The sequence below is a fragment of the Heteronotia binoei genome, chromosome 17, assembly GCF_032191835.1.
Source record: "Heteronotia binoei isolate CCM8104 ecotype False Entrance Well chromosome 17, APGP_CSIRO_Hbin_v1, whole genome shotgun sequence".
NCBI lineage: Eukaryota > Metazoa > Chordata > Lepidosauria > Squamata > Gekkonidae > Heteronotia > Heteronotia binoei.
The window spans coordinates 3,932,292-3,955,497 of record NC_083239.1 but is presented as its reverse complement, the minus strand read 5'-3'; the positions used below and the strand labels follow the sequence as shown (position 1 = coordinate 3,955,497).

General features: G+C 43.3%; 1 protein-coding gene across 1 annotated transcript in view; it reads right to left on the bottom strand.

Moving 5' to 3' along the window:
* Positions 1-2,499: 2,499 nt before the first annotated feature.
* The window catches only part of PCLO (piccolo presynaptic cytomatrix protein), a 346,649-nt gene continuing 325,942 nt past the window's right edge, over positions 2,500-23,206 (bottom strand). Inside the window, exons 24-25 of the mRNA XM_060258536.1 lie at positions 6,146-6,291; positions 2,500-2,797 (exon numbers count right to left, since the gene is read on the bottom strand). Of these exons, the coding sequence (XP_060114519.1) occupies positions 2,657-2,797; positions 6,146-6,291 (287 nt within the window). The 3' untranslated portion in view covers positions 2,500-2,656. The remainder of the gene's footprint in view (positions 2,798-6,145; positions 6,292-23,206) is intronic.

Here is a 23,206-nt window from a genome sequence, read left to right as displayed (position 1 = left end):
AGAATTTATTTTTCTCCTGGATACTGTCCCTTTAAATAAATAGTAACTAGCTCAACTACATTCATTACAGAAACATGTAGTTTGGCTCAAGAAAAATAACAGCAATATCTGGCTACTGCTCCGTGGAATACAGAAGAGAAATTAGAGAAATGACCCCTCTCATTTTTCCATACACACAAAGACTGTGCTTAAGCTCACATTTCAAGCATATTTCCAACTCCGTGGACATGTAGCTAAGCTTGTATCAGCCACAATCTTATTTTAAAAGTAAGAAGAATCTTTTTTTTTAAAGAACTTTGGATTCTTTCCAAGTTTAGAGTCTTGTCCCATCTAAGCACTTCTGTCATATAAAAAGCTCCACTCAGGAGATTTTAAAAAGAACTAAACGAAAAAACTTTTAAAAATGGAGAAATAGCTATACATTTGTTAAGATACTCCCAAGACTCTGTGCGAGTTTATTTCTCTTTTCAAAAGTCAGGATTTTGCCATCTTCATTCATTACAAGAACTACATTTAATATGATTCATTGTTGCATAGAATGATTCCAGCACAATTCAAGTCATCTGGTCAAAAAGAAGCTTGAAGGCATCAGCTAGTTTCAGCAATGAGCTGCACATGTGGAGCGCACATTTTTTTTTTTAGCGTAGGTTGTAGAACAAGTCAGTGCCCACAGAAACCACTTCCCCTAACAGCTACTATCCCACATACAAGGAGCATGGGTCATAGAATTTAGCCACAATTTAAACTGGCTGTTTTATGTCAATCTTGTAAGCAAGGCCTCTAGCCATTGACTAAGGAAGGCAGTTTCTGAGGTAGAGACCACAAAGAGCTGTGGAAAACCATGGCAATTCTAATATGAAGCTGTCATTGCTTGTAACCGAATGCTTTACCCTACTCTTTATTCTCTGTGTTGGAGATGGATTAAGGGATGGTAAACAGCTTCCTTGTAATTACAGCTTCCTTGTAAGTCTTCCACAAGTTTTTGCTGCTAGTGGAAGTCTCCATGGCAATAAGATCCAGGCGCTCCAAGATAATAGGATCTAAGAGCATCATTTTAAAGCAGGAACAAAAGTTGCATTTGAACACTGTATTTTAACTTGTTCGCTAATTGAACTTAGATGTTTGTGAAAAGTACAGATCTAATAACACATCTCTTCTTTCACCTTAGTTTTCAGTAATGTGAATGCAGTTATGATGCAGAAGATAATTTCAACATGGCACAGTACCTTTTGTGTTGAGGGGAGGACTGAAATTCAAATCACTGCTAGGGAATGGATGAATGAATCCTGAGTGAAAGCCTCAGCCAAATAGATACTATAAAAATAATGCACTCTATATTCAATTGGTCTTTTTTTTATTTTTTGAAACATTGTATTTCAGTGCACTTTTAGGGATATATTTTCTAGAACTGAGGTATTTTCCTCCTGCTAAAGTTTTAAAATTTGAATTGAAACCGTCAATCTAATTTCATGTCGCTTTTGAGCGTTTCGTTTGATTTTGGATCTTCTCTGTTATGAAAAGAAGTATTACAGGTGAACACTTTCTTATTTAAAATAAAATTGGACTGTTCTTGGGTACTTGGTTGCACAAATCTGTTGTTTCTGCCTGATAGGTCTGTTTCTTGAGAGAAAACTAAAAAGCCAATCAATACTGTACGGGGCATGAACAATATTTGTTTTAAGAACTTTCTGGACTCATCCTCTTAGATGCAAGATTTGGTCTTATGGTGCAGAATCTGTTGCCCTAAGAACGTCATTTTAGAGGAAACACCATTTCAGAACAAAATGGTACCCTGCATTGCCGGGTAAGTGCTGAGAATTCCAGGAGGTAGGGTGATTTAGTGCTGGGACTACATCATTATCAATATTTTGAAACTCCTCTTCAAGTTCGCAAAGGCAAGAAAGATAGTTGAAGCAGTGATATTCATTCCAGCACTCAAAAGCCTGTAGAATCAATCATATTATTATAAACTACCAACTCAGGAAGGTAGACTGCAATATCATCAGTCTCTTTTCCAAGTCATTCTCCTGCACAATTACAATAACTTATGCGCTTTTTATGTCACATTTCAGCTAGGTAACTTCACAGTTCTAATACAGGGATCATTCTGAACTCACTCTCCATTGCATACAACTAATGATAAGAAATAAAATCATGTAACCATATCAAAGAAAGTATTTTGCACATTGCTTCCTGGAGTGCCATCTCACTATAGCCAAGTTGCCAGATAGCCTGAAGAGAAGAACATGGATGATTTTTCTGTCTGTTGAGAATGGGAAAGGCTTAGGTGCTTTTGCTCCCTTTATATCACACCAAGACACAGACTGTTTTCTTCTATGCAGAGATTCATACGCGGTCTGCATTAACCACCTTCCTTCAAATGCTTTCTCTTCGTAGCCACAAAGATGCCAACATCCAAAGCTCTTTTCAAGCATAGTCATTTTGACTTCTGGGTCCAAGGTGGTGGATTTTTTTTCCTTTGCTTTAAAAAAAAAAAAATTAAATACAGCAGAACAACTAATTAGCCCTCATAGAAACCTGTTCTTCCTCCTTAATATTATGAAAACTTAGCTAAACACAATATCAAACTAGAGTCTTGGAACCACATGTACGGACACATTTCAAAAACCTAGCTGCCCCAAGAAGATGCATTTGCTCAATGTGCCTGTGTTGAGCTGACCAAAAGTTTGTGCCAGTTTACTGTTCTTTTCCTGAGGTCCACTTTGTCAAGCCAGATATATGCCTCACCAATTAAAGTCTTTTTCATAAACTTCCCTCCATTGGAAACAAGGAGAACCTAGAAACACACACAAAAAAAATACAATAGATGGGTTACAAAGGTCAGGACACACAAAAAAACAGCCTGTGTAACTTAGCAGTTAGAGTACTAGTTTCAGACTGGGAAACCACAGAGCTTACTTGGTAACTTGCAGGTCATCACCGACTCTGAACCTAACTCTTTTTTGACAATTCTGCCTCATGCTACATATGATACACACAAGTTGCTAAGGTGAGAACCTCTGGACAGCTATTATCCTATCTGGTCTGTTAGCATCCTCACCCCTTTCTTTTTCAGAGACATGGCAAAGAGTGCCTTTATTTCACAAATGAATAACTTCATCCATGTCAAATGCAGGCCTTCTTTTTAACCCAATAATTTTATTCGCTTTGATACACTGCAAGCAAGCACGTGCAAAGTACCAGCAGTCTATCCTCGCCTCCATTTTAAGGGAGACAAAAGCAAATGGCACCTTACAGCAGGGCTGTCTTAATGCATGGGGCTGACGGGCCCCACGAGCATAGGGGCCCCATACTTATCTGTGTACGATGCAGTACCAATAACCAGGTATTGATAGTTTGTGACTATATGAACGGATAAGCTTTTTATTTGTTTTTCAAGCCTCCTGTATTGTTCAAACGTTTAGCATGTTGATTAGTTGTCGCCGCACGGCACGTTTTTAACGTTTCAACGCCGATTTTGTTGGAAGAGCCAATAAAATAAATATATATTGAATTTTATCGACCATTTACATTTTAATTCCTGTGAGGAGTAGTCGTAGGGGCCCAGTACACTGCTTTGCCTGGGGCCCATAATGCTGTTAAGATGGCCCTGCCTTACAGAGCCTTTTCTTTCTGGTCCATACATCTGCCACGAGGGTGGGGTGTGGAGTGTTTCCAACCAGGCCAGAGGAAGACAGCTCCATTCTCCCCCGTTCTTGTGCCACTAGAATCTGCTTGGAAAAAGGACAGAGATCTTTCTAGTCTTCAGCGCATGGTTTGTACTCTAATATCATGTCCAATGTGACTTGTTAAGATGCTTACGCCTTGATTGGTGAGAGAAATGAAAAGCAGAGATTTCAAAATAAATAAAAATAGCATTTTGTCCAGACAGAACTCAATCCATTTTGGGCTACAGATTTTCCCTCCATGTTTTTCACCTCATTTTCTTTCAATCTGTCTTCAGAAATATTGATCAATCCTTTTTTCGGGTGGGGGGATAATTTGCCTTCCTTTTCACCATACAAATACTTCTTTACTCAATTCCAGAGGATGCCCTTGAAAACCGTGATCATAGTTTTAAAGGGGATTAGAACAATTATTGAAAGAGGATAGGTCCATCAATGGCTAAAAGGATCCTTCACATTCAGACATTTTTTTTGTTGGGATTACAAATGGAAACATTTTTAAAACAAGATAGAATGATAATTTGGTATATGCTTTCAGCTGCATGGACATTATATGCACAGATGTGGAAACAAGACAAAATACCAGAAATGTGGGAGTGGATTTTGAAAGTTATGCATTGGAGTGAAATGGACATGCTTACAAGAATCTTAAAAGAACAAGATTTAGAGAAGTTTAAAAATGAGTGGGCAAAGTTCCAAAAGTATGTTGAAAAACAATGGAATGTTAAAGGATATTTGGCGATTTTTTACAATGGTTAATATCTAAAGAAATTTTATATGGATTATAGTAAAAAAGCGAGATTATTGGAATATATCTTTTTCATTCTTTTTGTTAATGACTTAAAGACTACTACGAAGATGGATTATAATTATAACCTAATGTTTTTTTTTCTTTTTGATGTTTTTTCTATGAAGTAAGATTCTTTAGTAGAAATTTTTTTACCTTTTTAACAAATTAAATAAAATACACTGCTGGGGGTCACCAAAAGGGCGGAGGGATGGAGAAAATGTAATGTATATGTATTAATTTTTTAATAGCAAATGATAATGTATTACAATATGTTACAGTATAATAAATTGTTTTAAAATAACACTGCCATAGCAGCCACTGCCACTGAAGCACAAACTGAATGACAGACCAGCTGATCTCTGCGTTTGTGCCCCTTTGTGGGTTGCCTATGCCTGGAGTAGCTCAGTGAAGATGAGCAGAAGTGAGTGGGGGAGCAAGGAATAAAGGGGAAGTTTTAGTGTGCTCTGGATGCCGATATAAGCCATGTTTGTTCAGATTCTGTTGCTAAAACATTTCTCTCTGCAGTTTTAGTTTTCAAGGTCATGCTTCTGCTGCTCTATTCTTGGGAGAAAGGCTTTTTAAGCGGTTTTATTGCACCTGACGTTCATTTGGGAGGAGGTGGATTTCATCCACCCTGACCTGTGAAATGTCAGGTACAATTAAACCACTGAAAATGCCTCTCTTCCTGCCCCTTCCTCCCAAATGCGTGTTGGCTTGGCCAAGCCAGTGGCCATTTCCCTGTGGAAGTTTCAGTCGAAGAACTGAACAGAGAGGATTTAAATGGAAGGTGTGAGGGGTGGAATGGAGATGGACAAACAAACAAAATAAAGGTTTGTGTGGGTGGGTGTGATCAGCAGCACTGCGATTGACACTGAGATGGGAAAGTTTGAAACATTTCTCCATGTAATGCTTCAGTAGATAAAATGGGGGGGGGGGGGGCGCAGTGGATTTTGGCAATCTCCAGAAGCCTAGCATTAAAATGGCACCTCTTTGGTTTAAAACTTTAAAAATCCTTGGGATGCCGCCCCTCCCAAGCCAGGAGGAGAGGAGAGAAAAGGGAGGGTGTGGTGTGCCCCATCCCTTGCACACGCACTCATTAAAGTTGGTGGCAACTGGTCACAAGTGACGTTAACCACAGTTAAGCAAAAAATGTGGGTTTTGGTTGTAGATGTAGGATGCATTAATACAGTGCACAAAAAATAAACCAGAGAAAAAAGGGGGCAGGCACAAGATGCAGAATCACAAGCAGTGAATCCGGAGTAAAGGAGAACTGGATCAGGTATGGAGAAATGGCAGGGAAAATATGAATGCAGAAACAGCCTTAGTCAACGGCAAAGCACAAACACATGTAGTTGTGCCAGATCACTGGTCTATTAAGGTCAGTTGGGCTGGCAGCAGCTTACTATCCTTTTAACTGGAGGTGCCAAGGAACAGAATCAGATATTCTATGACTGAACCCCAGGCGCTCTCCAAAAGTTCATTAAAGGTATTGCCTTCCAACCCACTGGGCACAGGCTACAGTTGGACTTGAAGTAACTTCTGTTGCCTTCTGATAATGTCTAGTCTGGCCATCAAAGACATGCGGTTTGTTATTAAGCAACTTAGTGGAAGCATCTAAAATAACAGCAGATCAATAGCAGAAAATATAATCATGAAAATGGAAGATTACCTGGAGAGAATGCCCGCTAGGATTCAAACTGAATCTAAATGTTTCGTTGAACGAAGGTTCTCTGTCATGCCTGCACACTCTTGTTTTCTTCTTCATCACTCTCTTCTGAGTAGTTAGGTTGACAACATACAGCTTCACATACAGATCTGTTCAAATAAACAGTTCAGTTTATCACTTAGAAGCCTGTTAATTAGCTACGCATTGTTAGGCCAAAAATAATTGGGGCAGTGAGAAAATCATTCTCAGTTTTCAAAATCAGATACAAACAATGCATATAGTTTGCCAGTCTTACACAGGACATACAGTATAAACAATATTAATCAAGGTGCATATTTTCCAGAAAGAAAATGAAATTCAGGTACTTCCACTGAGAACTAAAATTTCATGGAAAACTATTCTCAGACATTCCATTTTTTTTTTCTTGCAACACTACATAAAAAAGGGTCTCATAAACGAGCCTCTTGGGCCTACCCCTCATACAAATGTTAAGTCCGTTTAGTAAAACTGAACTTCTCATGTTTTCAAATAGTGGGGGCAAATCAGTTCAATGATCTTAGAACTTTTATATGAAGCATCACTGCAAGGGAGGGGACTCAGACTTAGTATAAATACTGAGGTTGAGCACTTTTTGCCTAGGTGAGGAAGGTAATGGTGTGCCTATACCAACTGAGACTGTTCTCCATAACTGTCCTAGGGCATGACCTGGGGGGGCGCCGATTTGGGCTGTCCCCCCACCCTCACTTCTTTGGCAAAGGAAATAGGCTAGCATGGAAGCACAGTGCAACTCCTGTACCTTGGAGGGCGTGTGCTGCCTGGTTGCCGTCACTCATATTCTGGAAGCACACCTGGTTGATGGAGCAATGGTGGCCAGGTGGTGCACACACTCTGAGGTGTAGGAGCTGTGCCATGCTGCTCGCCCTTGCTGGGGAGGAAGGGTACGGGTAGTGGGGACAGCAGGGTGGGGCCTCACCTCAGGTGCCAGGTACCCTGAAGCCAGACCTGGATACATTTATACTGAAATATTATCTATTGTCAAGATTTCCCATATTGTAATTATCAGTGCATTTTTTTTTTTTAAATTCTAGTTACTTGCCACTTGCAGTCTGGCTGTTAACACCAACAGTGTTAGTCTTGAAGGCAGGCCTCATTTTGGCCAGGAGCTCACAGGAGTGGAGCTCTGGAACCTCGAAATTTTATTTTGCTCTTTTTCCCTTACCCCCCCCCCCCTGCCCCAAATACTTGTTTCTGGGCTCTGTTGTTCAACCCCCCCCCCCCCGTGAGAACTTTGCTGAACTCTAAGATTTGACAAGCTTGCTAATGTTTTTTCCCCCACACATACACAAAAAAAGTAAAAGAACCTAAACCAAAGCAGACAGATGGAAATCTTCATCAAGCCACTGTGGCCACATAGGAGAAAGTAATTTAAAAAGTATGATGGGAGTAAGGTTTTATTATGACAAGTTATAATTCAAGAAGCATTTTAAGGCAGATGCTGAGGTGATAGAATTTAGTCCACCTTCCAATGATGTCAGGGGCATGTGGCATATGCAAATTAGTGGTGCTAATGAGCTCTGGCACCTCTTTTGCTATGAAATGACCCCTGCTTAAGGGTATTACTGGCCTCAAACTTTGGTCTCATATATGTCACTCTGCTGAGGATCAACCACATGCAACTGATTTAAAAGTGATCTAGTGCATTGAAACTTGAATCCTGCTGACAAAGGTGCCAAAAGACTTTTATCAAATATTCTATTTTTTTTTTCTTTGATACCGACAATAGTCGAACTATTGGAATAAATTTATTCTATTTATTTATTTATTCTGTTTAGGCTGCATTATATCCACGTTTGAAAAGGTCTGATAACAAAAAAGGGAGGGGGGTGAACTGGGACAAACAGGGAGAGCCTGGAGGGGAGGCGGCTGAGGTGATATGATCACCATCTTCAAGTACTTGAAGGGCTGTCATATAGAGGATGGAGTGGAATTATTTTCTGTGGCCCCACTAGGTAGGACCAGAACCAATGGGTTGAAATTAAATCAAAAGAGTTTCCGGCTTAACATTAGGAAGAACTTCCTGACTGTTAGAGCGGTTCCTCAATGGAACAGGCTTCCTCGGGAGGTGGTGGGCTCTCCTTCCTTGGAGGTTTTTCAACAGAGGCTAGATGGCCATCTGACAGCAATGGAGATCCTGTGAATGTAAGGGGAGGGATTTGTGAGTTTAGAGCGGTTCCTCAGTGGAACAGGCTTCCTCAGGAGGTGGTGGGCTCTCCTTCCTCGGAGGTCTTTAAACAGAGGCTAGGTGGCCATCTGACAGCGATGAAGATCCTGTGAATTTAGGGGGAGGTGTTTGTAAGTTGCCTGCATTGTGCAGGGGGTCGGACTAGATGACCCTGGAGATCCCTTCCAACTCTATGATTCTAGGGGTGGATTGGCTTCCCAATGGGACAATGGCCTTCTACCCAAACTGGACAGCCCTGAGACAGTTGGATAGCTCCTGGCTTGCTTAAGTCCTTCAAGACATGAGGGAGGCAGCACCTGGCTCATCCAAGGTGAGGGAGGTTGTGCCCAGAAAACCACTTGATGGACAACCCTGTTTTCGCCATTGTGGCTTCTGTGCAGTCCAACATGGACGGCTAGTGAGCTGACATTCAATAGACTCTGTAGGACTACTCTTCCTTCTCATGAGTCACTTCTGGAATCCACATCAACTGCTCAGTGTTTTACAAATGTCAAGACAGTGGACCAGGTGGCAGCCTTGCAAATGTCTGTCAGAGGAATTCCTGACTGGAAAGTTGAGGAGAAACCCTGAGACCTCTTGGTCCTTGGAGAGGACAAAGGACACCAGTAGACTTATAGCATTCACTAATAAGGAACACAGTGCATTTAAAGATTGACTGTGGAGAAACTCTTCCTTCCTGAGGCCCTGAAACACCACAAAGAAATGTTTGTCCTTTCTGAACTTAAGCATTCTATGTAAATAAAACAAAACAGCACATTTAACATCCAAAATATGTAAGGCTTTTTCTTTCTTGCCCTTTGATAAGGTGATTGTCAGACACAGAGCCAAGGAAAAGACAAGTGGAGTTCAAGATCTTTATTTCAAGATCTTTATTATGGGCATACACACGCATTGTCGGAACTGACCTTCCTGCCAGTCCCTCCAACTTATAAACCTTTGCCATGGCCGTTATAATTCAAGCCAAAGTGTGCCAAGTTAAAGCGGGGGTTTTGCGCGAGGTTTCTATTACGCTCTCATCACCACGGGTGTCGTTATCAGTTCCCGAGTTGCATCTCCTCCCATTCTCGGTTACATAGCAACAACTTACATAGCTAGCACAAGCATAGTATTGTATATTTGGATACATATGGCAAGAGGAACAAAATGGAGTGACTCTTGGCATTCTGCCCCCCCCTAAGGTCCCCTTCCCCTAGGCTTATTGGGATGTTTGCTGTAAAATTCTTTAATTAAAGTTTTACAGTTTGTATCTTTGGAGCTGACCCATTCAGCTTGACTTAATGGGAAATGAGTCCATTTGATAAGATAAAACAGTTCACCACTTTTAATCTTGGCATCGAGAATTTCCTGCACTTCACGATGAATCTGACCACGAACCAAAGTTGGGGGGGGTGGTTCCATCTGGGGGTGCCAATGCGAGGGTCCAGGATCTTTCTTCAAGTAGCTGGCATGGAAACAAGGGTGGACATGTTTAAGGTTTTTTGGAAGTTCCAGCTCAACAGTTACCTTATTTATAATTCTTTTGATTGGGAAAGGTCCCAAGTACTTCATCCCTAATTTTTTACAGTTCTGTGCCTTAGGAAAGTGTTTGGTTGAAATGTACACCTTGTCCCCCACTAAGTTCCAAAGTTCAGAGTGTTTTTTTTTTTTATCATACTGGGTCTTATAGGCTTCTTGCACCCTCTGTAGTTGTTTGATGATAACTGCCCAACCCCCTGCTATCCCTTGCTACCATTCCGTAAAGTCTGTGGGGGCTGACGAAGGGGGGGGGGCGAGTTCAGGGAATGGTTTGCTCTCATATCCATATACCGCTTGGAAGGGGCTCACTTTGGTGGCGCTATGCACACTGTTGTTGTAAGCATACACTGCGAAGGGCAGCAGGCCCACCCAGTTGTCTTGCTGGAAGGACGTACAGCAGCGTAAGAACTGCTTGAGCACTGCGTTGGTGCATTCCATTTGTCCATCCATCTGTGGGTGGTAGGCGGAACTGAGCCCTTGCTCCATCCCTGCCAGTTCACACAGATGCGACCAAAATTTGGCAACGAATTGTGGGCTGCGGTCGGAGACCATCTTAGCAGGAAAAGCATGTAGCCGAAAAGATGTGCTGGATAAACAATTGGGCCAGTTGCTTGGCCGTGAGGAGTTGTTTGCAAGGTACAAAGTGGGCCTGTTTAGAAAAAGTGTCCACAACGACCCAGATCACGGTTTTCCCCATCGAAGGAGGCAAATCAGTTATAAAATCTATGGATATACATTCCCAAGGCCGCGAAGCAGGGGGAGAGGTTGTAAGTGTCCCGGCGATAAACCCCCCCCCTTTTTTGCCATGATACAGGTGGGGCATCCTGCTGTATATTCTCCTATATCCTTCCGCAGCCCTGTCTTTGAATCAAATTGTCTTTTAATCAAATGCACTGCCTTTACAAACCCGAAATCCCCCTGCCAACTTGGAATCATGCGCTCTTTGGATCACTCGTTTACGTAATGGGGGGGTACATAGAGTTTCTCCCCTCGGCGCCAAAGCCTGTCTCCCACCTTCACCAAATGTGAATCCTCCTCTGGGGGATTGTTGCGGAAAGCTTGTTTCAGTTCTCCTAGAAACCTGTCAGGGGGCTCCCCCCTCTTCCGGCTTTGCACACATGTAGTTGCTGTCGTCTTGAGGGAGGCGGGACAAGGCATCCACCAAAAAGTTCAGTTTTCCGACGATGTGCCCTAGCTTGAAAATGAACTGCCAGAACAGCCTCGCCCACCACACTTGTTTATTGTTGAGGTTGTGGGCCCAGACGCTGAGGTGCCCTCCGCATTGTAATGATGAAATAGGCCACTTCAGATGGGTTTCCGTCGAACCTTGCCTCACTCACTTGCCCCCCCCCGGTACCGGCACTAGCTCCTCTGGCCCAGGTTGAGGTTGGGGTACTGGGTTGCTCCCCGCGGGTGGGTCACCTCCTGCGGGGGCTCCCCCCAGCAGGAATCAGTGGTCTTTCGCCTCCCTCTGGGACTGGTTGTGGGGGGGGCAGCTGCGATTCGCTCCCCCATCAACCACACTTGCCGGGCGAGGTTCTGCATCTCTTGAATCATGAAGGTGTGCATGGCTTGCATCTCCTGATGGAGTTGGTCGCTTTGGGTGGCTAAGACTTCTGGCATCCACTCCACGGTCGCATCCCTGGACCCAGTAGATCAAGAGTCCTCTCCTCGACTCTCGTCGCCCTGGAATTCCCAAGGGTGGTAGGAGCGTTGCAGCCCTGAGAGCTGGTGGTATTGCAGGGGGTCCTCTTTCAGATCTCCGATAGTACTCTCCCGAAAATCCATGGAGCCCCAGTCCTTTCTGCACATCGTCACAGTGACCGGGGTGACCTGTGGCCTTCGGGTTTTGGTTCTTCCTCCCCATCTGGTTTGGTAATCCCTGTAGCCTGGTCCTGTTCACCAGCCATCGTGAGTATGGGATTAGGCTAGGCCAGGGTAATAGTCAGTTACGACAAAAGCGAAGGAAAAGACCCAGAGCCAGAGCCAAGGAAAAGATAAGTGGAGTTCAAGATCTTTATTTCAGCTTCATGAGCATACACACGTGTTGTCGGAACTGACCTTCCCGCCAGTGCCTCCAACTTATAAACCTTTGCCCTGGTCGTTATAATTCAACCAAAGCATGCCATACTAAAGCGGGGGTTTTGTGTGGGGTTTCTATTAAGCTCTCATCACCACAGGTGTCGTTATCAGTTCCCGGGTTGCATCTCCTCCCGTTCTCGATTACATAGCAACTACCCAGCTCCCAGACATACCATCCTCCCTTCAGATAAGCAGCAAGCAACAGACTACATCAAAGCAGCATAGATAGCACAAGCATAGTATTGTATTTTTGGATACATGTGGCAAGAGGAACAAAATGTAGTGACTCTTGACAGTGATATCCTGGTTATGATATCCTGGTTGACACAGAATGCTGAATCATCTTCGAGAAGGAAAGTGAGGCTTGTATGGAAGAGCAGCACTTTGTTCTTTATTTAATTTTAGAAATGAAAGATCCACTCTGAGTACTTGAAGTGTCTGTCTATTAAAGTCTGGGACAGAGTAAGAAAGCGGCCGAACGCACAAGAGAGAACCGTAGCAGAAAAGACGGGGTGGGGGCAGAGTGAGAGAGCGGCAGAGAGAGAGGGGGGGACAGTGAGACAGTGGCAGAGAGACAGAAAGCAGGAGAGCGAGAACAACAGCTGCGCCCCCCCCCACACAAATTTTTTCAGCTCCTGGGCCCCTCCACCAAAAATTTTCTGGATATGGGCCTGAACCAGTTTAACCTTTGAATGGTTTTTAGACCATCAGGAGACAGCCCTGTTCACTGCCTGTGATACATGGGTGATTCTGTCCTCTGGTTAGTAAGCGAAACCATTTATGGAATCTATGGCCCGTTCTGCGCTGACAGTTTACTCTGGGTAATCCAAGCAGTCAAACCTTAAGCTTGTCTTCAGATTTGCATGCCTGCCCACTGCACTAGCTTCCCACTCCCTCTGGTTTATTTATTATGTATTTTGTCTATTCATTCAGCATCTACAACCAAAACCTGCATTTTTTTGTTCAACTGGAGTGAGCACATCACTTGTGATGTGTGTGGGTGGCCTCCAAATTAACCAGATACATACATAGATACATAGTTATTTGTATATTTATTTTACTATTTTAGTGCACCTTGGTATCTTTTTAGTTAATTTTACTAGAGACAATATTATTTATAATTCCTAGTTAATAACTGTTGTTAGCAGCTTATTTATTCTTAATCTTATTTTAAGTTACTTAATGTCTGATATGATCTGAACCTGAAATAAGAAGCAATAAAATTTTATCCACTGTGCTCAGTAGTGGGTTTTCCACAGATTTTAAAAAAATCTTTTCTTGTTTTCTTTTCTCTGTTGTATCATTTATATTTCATCTATTGCTGAATTTAGCTCTTTCTTGCAAATTTCTTTAAGACATGTCTGGGTTTATTTCAGCATGCTCTGTTAATATCCATGGACTTAACAATCTTAAAAAAAGGGTGCTTCAATACGTTAAATATATCCATCCACACATTTTATTTATACAGGAATCCCATCTTCATAATAATACTTGCTCTGTTTTAAAAACTCCATTATATCCTTTGCAATTCCAAGTTCCGGGCTCCTCTCAGGCAAGGGGAGTTGCCATTTTGCTTGCTAAAGAAATGCATTTTATAGAGGAAGCAACTGTCATTGACCCATGAGGAAGATATTTGTTTCTAAAAGGGACTATTGAAGGGAAAAAATTCACCTTCATGTCAATATATGCTCCAAACCAAAATCAAATGGTCGCTCTCCAATGTCAACAGCAGCAAAGGAGTAAGGGAAGATGTGAGTCTCAGTCTGGGGCAAAACCGGAAGGGAAGAAGCTGGGGCCCGGTGGGGCGCCACCTAAACCTGTAGGGTCATGACATTGCTTCTGGTGTGGGGATGCAAACCACATGGCTAATGAGTGTCCCGAATGACCTCGAGGCCCCCCCTTACTCCAAAGGCCAGCGCACCCAAGCCTAAGAAGGCAGAAAGCCGCTTGAAGGAGTCAGGACAGGGCAGCACTGCCATGGCTACCCCGCAAGACAAGGAAGCTATAGTAGTGCTGGAATCCGGCAAAGAATCCTGGGAAAAAGGACTGTCGGGAAACGGGAACGACCTGCACTGAGCGGCGTCGAACAGCAGGTTGGAGATCGAACGGCGCCCCTGAGGGTGAGAATTACGGGGACTTTGTTTTTCATCCCACTAACTTTATTGAACCCTGCCCAGAAACGCTTCATGCATGTAAGGGCTTTGCTGGACTCGGCATGTACCAGGGACATAATTACCCCAAAAATGGTAGAGGTGCTAGGACTAGCCAAAAGCCCTCTACACCACTCCATCCAGTTCGAGCAGATGGATGGGACGATAATGAAAGGGGGACCCTGCACTGAGCAAACCCAGTTGGTGCCAGTGGGAATAGAGGACCACTGGGATACAGAGATTTTTGTAATAGCCCCCTCATTTAATCTGGTGTTAGGAGTAGGTTGGCTAGCCAAACATGAACCAAACATTAGGTGGGGAGACCAGATCATAGACTTTAAGGACCCAGCTTGCGATAGCCATAAGTGGAGAAGCGACTGGGGCCCAGAGCAACCTCCGGTAAATGAGAAATTGTGCTTAAGTATAGAAGAAGTGAGATCCATACCCAAAGAGTACAGGGATCTCAAAGCGGTCTTTAGCAAGAAAGACGCTAATAAACTACCTCCCCACCGAGACACAATTGCACCATACAGCTGATCCCTGGGTAAAGTCTACCTAGAGCCAAAATATACCCAATGGGATGAGGAGAGAAAACGGAACTTTGGAAATTTTTGGATAAGAATTTAGCCAGGGGATTCATCCGTGCAGCCACAGCCCTGCACGCCGTGCCAGTATTGTTTCCCAAGAAAAAGGACGGGGGGCTGCACTGACTTTAGGGGGATTAACATGATCTTGGCATCAAACGCCTAACGGATTCCGCTCATAGAAGACTTACTGAACACAGTGTCACAAGGGAAAATCTTCACCAAATTAGATTTGAGGGATGCCTACTTCCGAGTACGCATAAAAGAGGGAGATGAATGGAAGATGGCATTCAACACCCCCCTCGGTCAATTTGAGTACTTGGTAATGCCGTCCGGATTACAAGGAGCCCCCGTGGTCTTTATGGACTTCATTAATAAGGTGCTCAGAAAATATTTGTACAAAGGAGTGGTAGTCTACCTGAATGACATTATTATTTATTCAAATAACATGCAGACACGTGAAACTAATGAGAGAAGTCTTGAAAATGCTTTATGATCACAAACTGCTAAACTTCAAAATGCGAGTTCCACAAAGCGGAACTACATTACTTGGGCTACCGGATGTCGGGGAAGGGATTGTCAATGGACCCGGCCAAGGTACAAGTGGCAAACCCCCAAGACGCGAAAACAATTACAATCTTTTATCAGATTTGCAAACTTTTATCCTAATTTTATCCAGGGGTTCATCCATACCATGCAGCCACTGATGGACTTGCTAAAGACCAAAGGGAAAAGTACCGATGCGGAAAAATCGGGAGCAAAACTCACTTGGACTGATGAGTGTCAAAAAGCCTTTGAGAAATTAAAGTGGCTATTCACCAGTGAACCAGTATTAGTATACCCCAATGAGCTAAAACTTTTTGTGATGCAATGTGACACTAGTGACATGGCTGTAGGGGGAATTCTGATGCAAATAGATGGGGGGGGGGGACTTAAGACCTTGTGCCTACATCTCCCATAAGTTCTCTGCCGAACAGCGGAACTGGTTGGTATGGGACAAAGGCGTTTGCGGTTAAGTTCGCCCTAGAAACTTGGCACTCCTGGTTGGAAGGGGCCAGAGTTCCATTTGAAATATGGGCTGATCACAAAAATTTAGAGGCCCTGACAGGCTGAAGGAAATTAACTGACAAACAATATGGTGGGCGGGCTTCTTTGCCAAGTTTGACTTCAAACTAAAGCACATCCCTGATTCTCGCAACTTCTTAGCAGATGCGCCCTCCCGACTCCCGCAGCACAATAGCCAAAAGAAAGAAGTAATAGACTCATTGATCTTTCCTTCCCACCTGGGGGGGGGGCTGTAACTACGAGGTCTCAGAAACTATGTTTACAAGCAGAGGATCATTGGGGAGAAAGACTGAAGGAGGCCGCCGAAGGCAAGGGCTGGCCCAAGGAAGTGTGCTGAGGGGAAGGGCGGTTGTGGTACAAGGATGAGAAACTGTATGTACCAGAGAGCTTGCGCAAGGAGATTTTTGCAATGTTGCCATGACAACAAGACAGATGGGCATTTTGGATATGTCAAAACATTGCATTTAATAAATTGGCAATTTTGGTGGCCATTTATGAAGAAGGACGTCTCTGAGTACATAGCTTCATGTCCAATCTGTGTAATGGCTAAATGAAGGGGGGTGGGAACTTCGGGGACTGCTACAATCCCTAGAAATGGCTAGCCGACCTTGGTCGGTAGTCTCTTTGGATTTCATAGTGGAGTTACCCCCCTCTCAGGGGAAGATGGTGATCTTAGTAGTGGTGGACACTTTCTCCAAACAAGCCCATTTCATTCCTTGTTCAAAGATACCCACAGCTAAGAAGTTAGCACAATTGTTTTTCCATCATGTGGTGAAACTCCACTCATTTCCAGATAAATTAATTAGTTACTGTGGGGTTCAGTTCGTCGCCAACTTCTGGTGGGAGTTTTGCAAATTGACTAATATTGAGCAGGGACTAAGTTCAGCCTACCGCCCCCAAACGGACGGTTAGACTGAGCGAACAAATGCGCTGCTCGAGCAATATTTACGGTGCTTCATAAACCATCAGCAATCAAACTGGGTGGAATTGCTGCCGTTTGTGGAGTATGGGTACAATAACAGTATGCAGGGTTCTACAAAAGTAACTCCCTTCAAGGAGTTTCCCCTCCTGCTGGGGGTGGGGTGGATGGGAAGACTCTCCCTCCACCTTTGAACAATGGTGGGCTAAACGGAGTGAAGCCTGGGCAGCAATACAGAAGAATTTAGACACTGCTAAAGAGACTTATAAAAAACACTATGACAAGAACCATTCTCCTACCTGGGACTTTAAAGTGGGTGACACCATGTTTCTATCCACCAAGAACTTGTCGTTGCATCAACCTTTCAGGAAACTAGCTTACAAATATGTGGGGCCTTTTAAAATCAAAAGGGTGATAAACAAAGTGACTGTGGAATTAGAATTGCCTAAGATGTTTGGTAAAATTCACCCCGTTTTTCATTCCAGTTTACTTCATAGGGACCCTGGGGGGACAAAGTGGCACCCCCGACCCGAGGCGTCGGACCCCATCCCAGTAGGGGATCAGAATCATCACAAAGTGGGAGAGATCCTAGATGCTAAGCTGAAGCAGGGGTTACCATATTACTTGGTTAGGTGGAAATATTTCCCACCATCTCATGACGCCTGGATAGTGGAAACGGCTGTAAAAACTCTGATGTTAATCAAGCAATTTTATAAACAATTTCCCCAGAAACCTGGGGGTCCGCCTGAGGGGGGGCAGTATGTCAAGCTCCTACATACATCATTCCTTTAGAAGCTGAATGGTGGTGCTTACTACTTAATTGCCAGGCTATATGGCTAAGGGATGTTTAGATTCCTCCAAAGCAGTGTTATGTTTTGCCTGGGTGAGGAGAATTACTCGAGTAGCTTCAAACGTTCTTATCTCTTTGATATGCAGTCCTTTCTCTTGTGTTGTTTATTGTAGTAACATTTGACCCTTAAGGTAGGAGTGCCCAGCAAATAGTAACGGCTGTGAAACCCCCTTTTATATCTCTGTATGCACTTTGGTTCTTCAGTTCTTTCAGTTACCTGTCTTGTAAGCATCTCTAGGTCTTAATAAATGAATCTATTTGAAATGAGCAGAGGATATCATTATAGAGACTATTGTAGCTTGACATCCGCCTCATGGACATAAACTCAAGAAGGAAAGCTGTTTCTTGTGAAAGGAAAAAAGGTATGGTTCCCAGAGTTCAATGGGGTCCACCATCTACTTAGGAATTACGTGGGAAAAACCATAATGGGATTAGAGGCTTGAGAGGTAGATGAAGTCATAGCATGCCTCTCACTCAGAGGATCTAAATATCCAGTGAAAGAAGAGAATCGTACCAATGAGCCAGAAGTGGCTCAGCTGCAGTAGAAGAAGGTGTTTGGATCTACAACAGAGCTGCTGGTAAGGTAAGTGAGACTTGATTTGCTTTTCTAAAATTGCTGGGGAGCATTACGTAGGGTTGTTGTGGGAGGTAACTGTGTGAGTGCTTGGTACCTGTTGGAGAGGGGTTTCTGATTGCTTTTGTGTGTTTCTTGTGTGGCTGTTACTGAGTGAGGAGAGCTTGTTTGCCTGGGGGTAATTGCTGGCCCCACCCTCTGCTGTTGCTGTGGTTGTTGAGTCAGAGGTGGGTGGGGGCTTGAGCCTTTAATTTGCAAGGCTCATCCTTGCCAGAGGCTCTTGGCGTGTGACTCTCAGCCTGGGGGTCTTGCCTGGGGGTTCTATAAAAAGGTGGGTAGTGTCAAGCATGGTAAAACTCAATGGTAATCTGTGGGTTTAGGGCCCTCCATAAAGCTGGTCTGTGAAACATCATGGAGGGCCGGTGTAGTTTGGCTCTGTTATTCTTTCCCCTCCCCCTTCTTGCTTTATTGCTTTGTAAAGTAGAATAGTGAGAAACGAAACTAGTAAGAAAAACGAAGAATCAACACCTTCCCATACATTCCTGCATGGGAGTGTAAAACATCTGGGAAAGCAAGGACAAGACACTGATAACATTGTGGGAGTGTAGACATTTATGATAGTTTATGTGTTGGCGGGCATTCCTTACCCCCTCCTTTGGGAACCCTTTGAAGTATGTTTTAAAAGAAATGTATCAATGTATTTCTAGTATCACTCTCAAGGTCCTGTACCAGGAGAGCATCTCGATTTAGCAATAAACGTAGTTTGTATCCACTTGACTTGTTCTTTTGAAAATCGCATGCTTGACAGGTAGTTATCCATAAGTAGTTTCAAGTGGCAGTTGATGTTGGGATTTAAAGAGAAGTGAAGATAAAGGAAATTTTGAAATGGATTGCAGCAGTATGGCTGGTGAGGGAGCAGAGGCAGTGACATATAAAGACTGTGGGATGTTTGTATTTCTCCCTGAGAGTAGCATGAATTACACTGGCAACAAGTGTAAGTTACCTACCCTGCTGGAGGAGAAGATACAGGGATTCTCACCAACAAGGAAGAATTGATTAAAGAAGTGGAAATAGTGGGCACCCTGGGCAGTAGTGACCATGGGATTTTGGAATTTACAGTCTTAGGGAAGGGAAAAGCTATACGTAGTCAGACTTATAGGTTGGACTTCAGAAAGGCAAACTTTGATAAACTTAGAATTTAGGAATTAGAATTGCCTAAGATATTTGGTAAAATTCACCCCGTTTTTCATTCCAGTTTACTTCGCAGGAACCCTGGGGGGACAAAGTGGCACCTGCGACCCGAGGTGCTGGACCCCATCCCAGTAAGGGATCAGAACCATCATGAAGTGGGAGAGCTCCTAGACATTAAGCTGAAGTGGGGGTTACTATATTACTTGGTTAGCTGGGAAATATTTCCCACCATCACATGACGCCTGGATAGTGGAAATGGACGTAAAAGCTCTGATGTTATTCAAGCAATTTTATAAACAATTTCCCCAGAAACCCCGGGGGTCCGCCTGAGGGGGAGGCAGTATGTCAAGCTCCTAAATACATCATTCCCTTAGAAGCTGAATGGTGGTGTTTACTACTTAATTGCCAGGCTATATGGCTAGGGGATGTTTAGATTCCTCCAAAGCAGTGTTATGTTTTGCCTGGGTGAGGAGAATTACTCGAGTAGCTTTGAACGTTCTTATCTCTTTGATATGCAGTCCTTTCACTTGTGTTGTCCACACTGCAGTGTATAAAGGAATGTGAGGATTTTCTTCACAAAACGCATGAGGCACTCTTAAAAGGACAAGAGGAGGGAGAGGAAATGGTATGTCAGCAGTTAGAAGAGAACCCAACACAGGAGGAGAGTTCCTGGAAAAATGTAACCCGAAGGAGAAAGAAAATCTGGAGATGTTCTGAGCCCCTGCTGCTCAGCAATACATTCCAGGATCTCCCCACAGTAACTGATTCTGAAGCATTGGAACAAGGGCTACTTCCCCAGCCTCCATGAAGCTTGAAGAAAGTTTCTCAGGATCCTGTGGATAAGAAGCCCGGAGCTTCTGCTCCTCAGTATAGGAAAAGGAAGGTGGTGATGACTGGAGACTCCTTGCTCACAGGGGTGGAGCCCAAAGTGTGCTGACCGGACTTGTCATCCCGAGAAGTCTGCTGTCTGCTAGGTGCATGCACACAGCATGTGACAGAAAGGATTGGAAGACTTATCAAGCCCATGGATTACTATCCTTTCTTGCTGATCCACGTTGGAACAAATGATACTGCCTGTCATAGCTCTGAACGTATTAGAAAAGACTATGTGGCTCTGGGTCAGAAGGTGAAGGAGCTGCATGCACAGGTTGTGTTCTCGTCAGTGCTTCCTGTTGAAGGCTGTAGCTTAGGATGAGAAAGAAGAATACTTCAAATAAACGACTGGCTATGTCGATGGTGTCGTCAGGAAAGTTTCGGATTTCTGGACCATGGCTTACACTTTCGAGATGGTGGTCTTCTATCGGGAGATGGTTTGCACCTTACGGCGGTAGGGAAAAGGGTGTTTGGTAACAGCCTTGCTAACCTAATAAGGAGGGCTTTAAACTAAATTGTATGGGGGAGCGAGACAATAATTCAAAGCCTCGTATGATGCCAGAAACTGGGGATAAGAACATTAAAGATTTGCAAAGTGTGGTGCATACGCTAGGTAATGTTAACTTGCAGGCTTGTATGGAAACTAAACCCTTGGGATGCTTAAAATGTGCATTCCAATGTCTCTACACTAATGCACAGAGTATGGGAAACAAACAGGAGGAAGTCCTAATACAGGAAGGAGACTATGATATAATAGACCTTACTGAAACTTGGTGGGATGACACTCACAACTGGAATATTAGGATTCAGGGGTACAACTAATTTAAAAGGGACAGGCAAATGAGAAAGGGCGGAGGTGTAGTAGTATATGTGAAGGAGGTATATACTTGTGAGGAAATCTGTGAATCTGAGCATGGCAGCTCAGTTGAGAGTCTCTCAGTAAAAATAAAAGGAGTAAGAAACAGCAGTGATATTATTGTGGGGGTCTGCTATAGACCACCAAGTCAAGCAGAGAACTTGGATGAGATACTTCTACAGCAGATTGCAAAGTTCTCCAAGAGAAGGGATTCAGTGATCATGGGAGATTTCAATTACCTGGACATCTGTTGGAGGTCTAACTCTGCTAAAAATGAAAAGTCAAATAGATTCCTGACTTGTCTTGCTGACAACTTCCTTTTCCAGAAAGTGAAGAAGGAAACAAGGGGATCTGCTATCTTGGATTTGATTCTCACCAACAAGGAAGAATTGATTGAAGAAATAGAAATAGTGGGCACCCTGGGCAGTAGTGATTTTGGAATTTACAGTCCATGTGATTTTGGAATTTACAGACCATGTGATTTTGGAATTTACAGTCTTAGGGAATGGGAAAGCTATACATAGTCAGATTTATAGGTTGGACTTCAGAAAGGCAAACTTCGATAAACTTAGAACTATGCTGGGTAAAATCCCATGGTCAGTAATACTTAGGAGGAAGGGGGTTCAGGAGGGGTGGGAGTTTCTTAAAAGCAAAATACTGAAAGAGCAATCACAGACGATTCCTATGAGAAGAAAAAATGGAAAAAACCTAAAGAAGCCGAACAGCTTTCTAAAGACTTGAGAAATAAAAAAAAAACCTTTAGGGATTGGAAGGAGGGCCTTATAAGCAAGGATGAATATAAACAAATCACTAGTGCTTGTAGAGAAAAGGTTAGGAAAGCTAAAGCTCAGTATGAGTTTAGGCTGGCCAGAGATGCTAAAAACAACAAAATGGGTTCTTTTCTTATGTTCAGAGTAAGAAAAAGAGCAAGGACATGGTAGACCCATTGCGAGGGCAAGAAAGTGAAATTGTAACAGGTAATGAATAGAGGGCAGAACTGCTCAATTCCTTCTTTTCCTCAGTTTTCTCTTCTCAGGAAAACAGTGCTCAACATGGCAAAAACAGAACATATAAGGAGGGTATGAAGTTCCAACCTACGATCAGCATAGGGGTAGTACATAAACACCGTTTCTTTAAATGAAACTAAGTCCTCAGGGCCAGATGAATTGCATCCAAGGGTTCTAAAAGAGCTTGCAGATATAATTTCTGAGAATCTGGGTATTATTTTTGAGAATTCTTGGAGAACAGGAGATGTGCCGGAAGATTGAAAGTGGGTGAATGTTGTCCCTATCTTCAAGAAGGGAAAAAAAGACGATCCGGGTAACTACCAACCTGTTAGCTTGACGTCTATACCTGAAAAAGTTTTAGAACAAATCATTAAACAGTCGGTCCTGGAACATTTAGAAAGAATGGATGTGATTACTAAGAGCCAGCATGGTTTTCTCAAGAACAAGGCATGTCAGACTAACCTGATCTCTTTTTTTGAGAAAGTGACTACCTTCCTGGATCATGGGAATGCTGTAGACATCGTTTATCTTGATTTCAGTAAGGCTTTTGATAAGATTCCACATACTATCCTTGTTGACAAGTTGGTAAAATGTGGTTTGGATTCTGTTACCGTTAGGTGGATCTGTAACTGGTTGACAGGTCGCACCCAAGGAGTGCTTGTGAGTGGTTCCTCACCCTCTTGGAGAGGAGTGACAAGTGGAGTGCCTCAAGGATCTGTCCTGGGACCTGTTTTGTTCAACATCTTTGTCAATGATTTGGATGAAGGAATAGAGGGAATGCTTATTAAATTTGCAGATGATACGAAATTGGAGGGGTTGCAAACACAGAAGAAGACAGAAACAGGATACAGGATGACCCTGACAGGCTGGAAAACTGAGCAAAAACCAATAAAATGAATTTTAACAGGGAGAAATGTAAAGTTCTGCATTTAGGTAGGAACAATCCAATGCATGGTTATAGGATGGGGGAGACTTGTCTTAGCAGTAGTGCGTGCAAAAAGGATCTAGGAGTCTTAGTGGATCATACGCTGAGCATGAGTCAACAGTGTGATGCAGTGGCTAAAAAGGCAAACGTAATTTTGGTCTGTATCAACAGAAATATAGTGTCCAGATCACGCGATGTGATGGTATCGCTTTACTCTGCTCTGGTAAGACT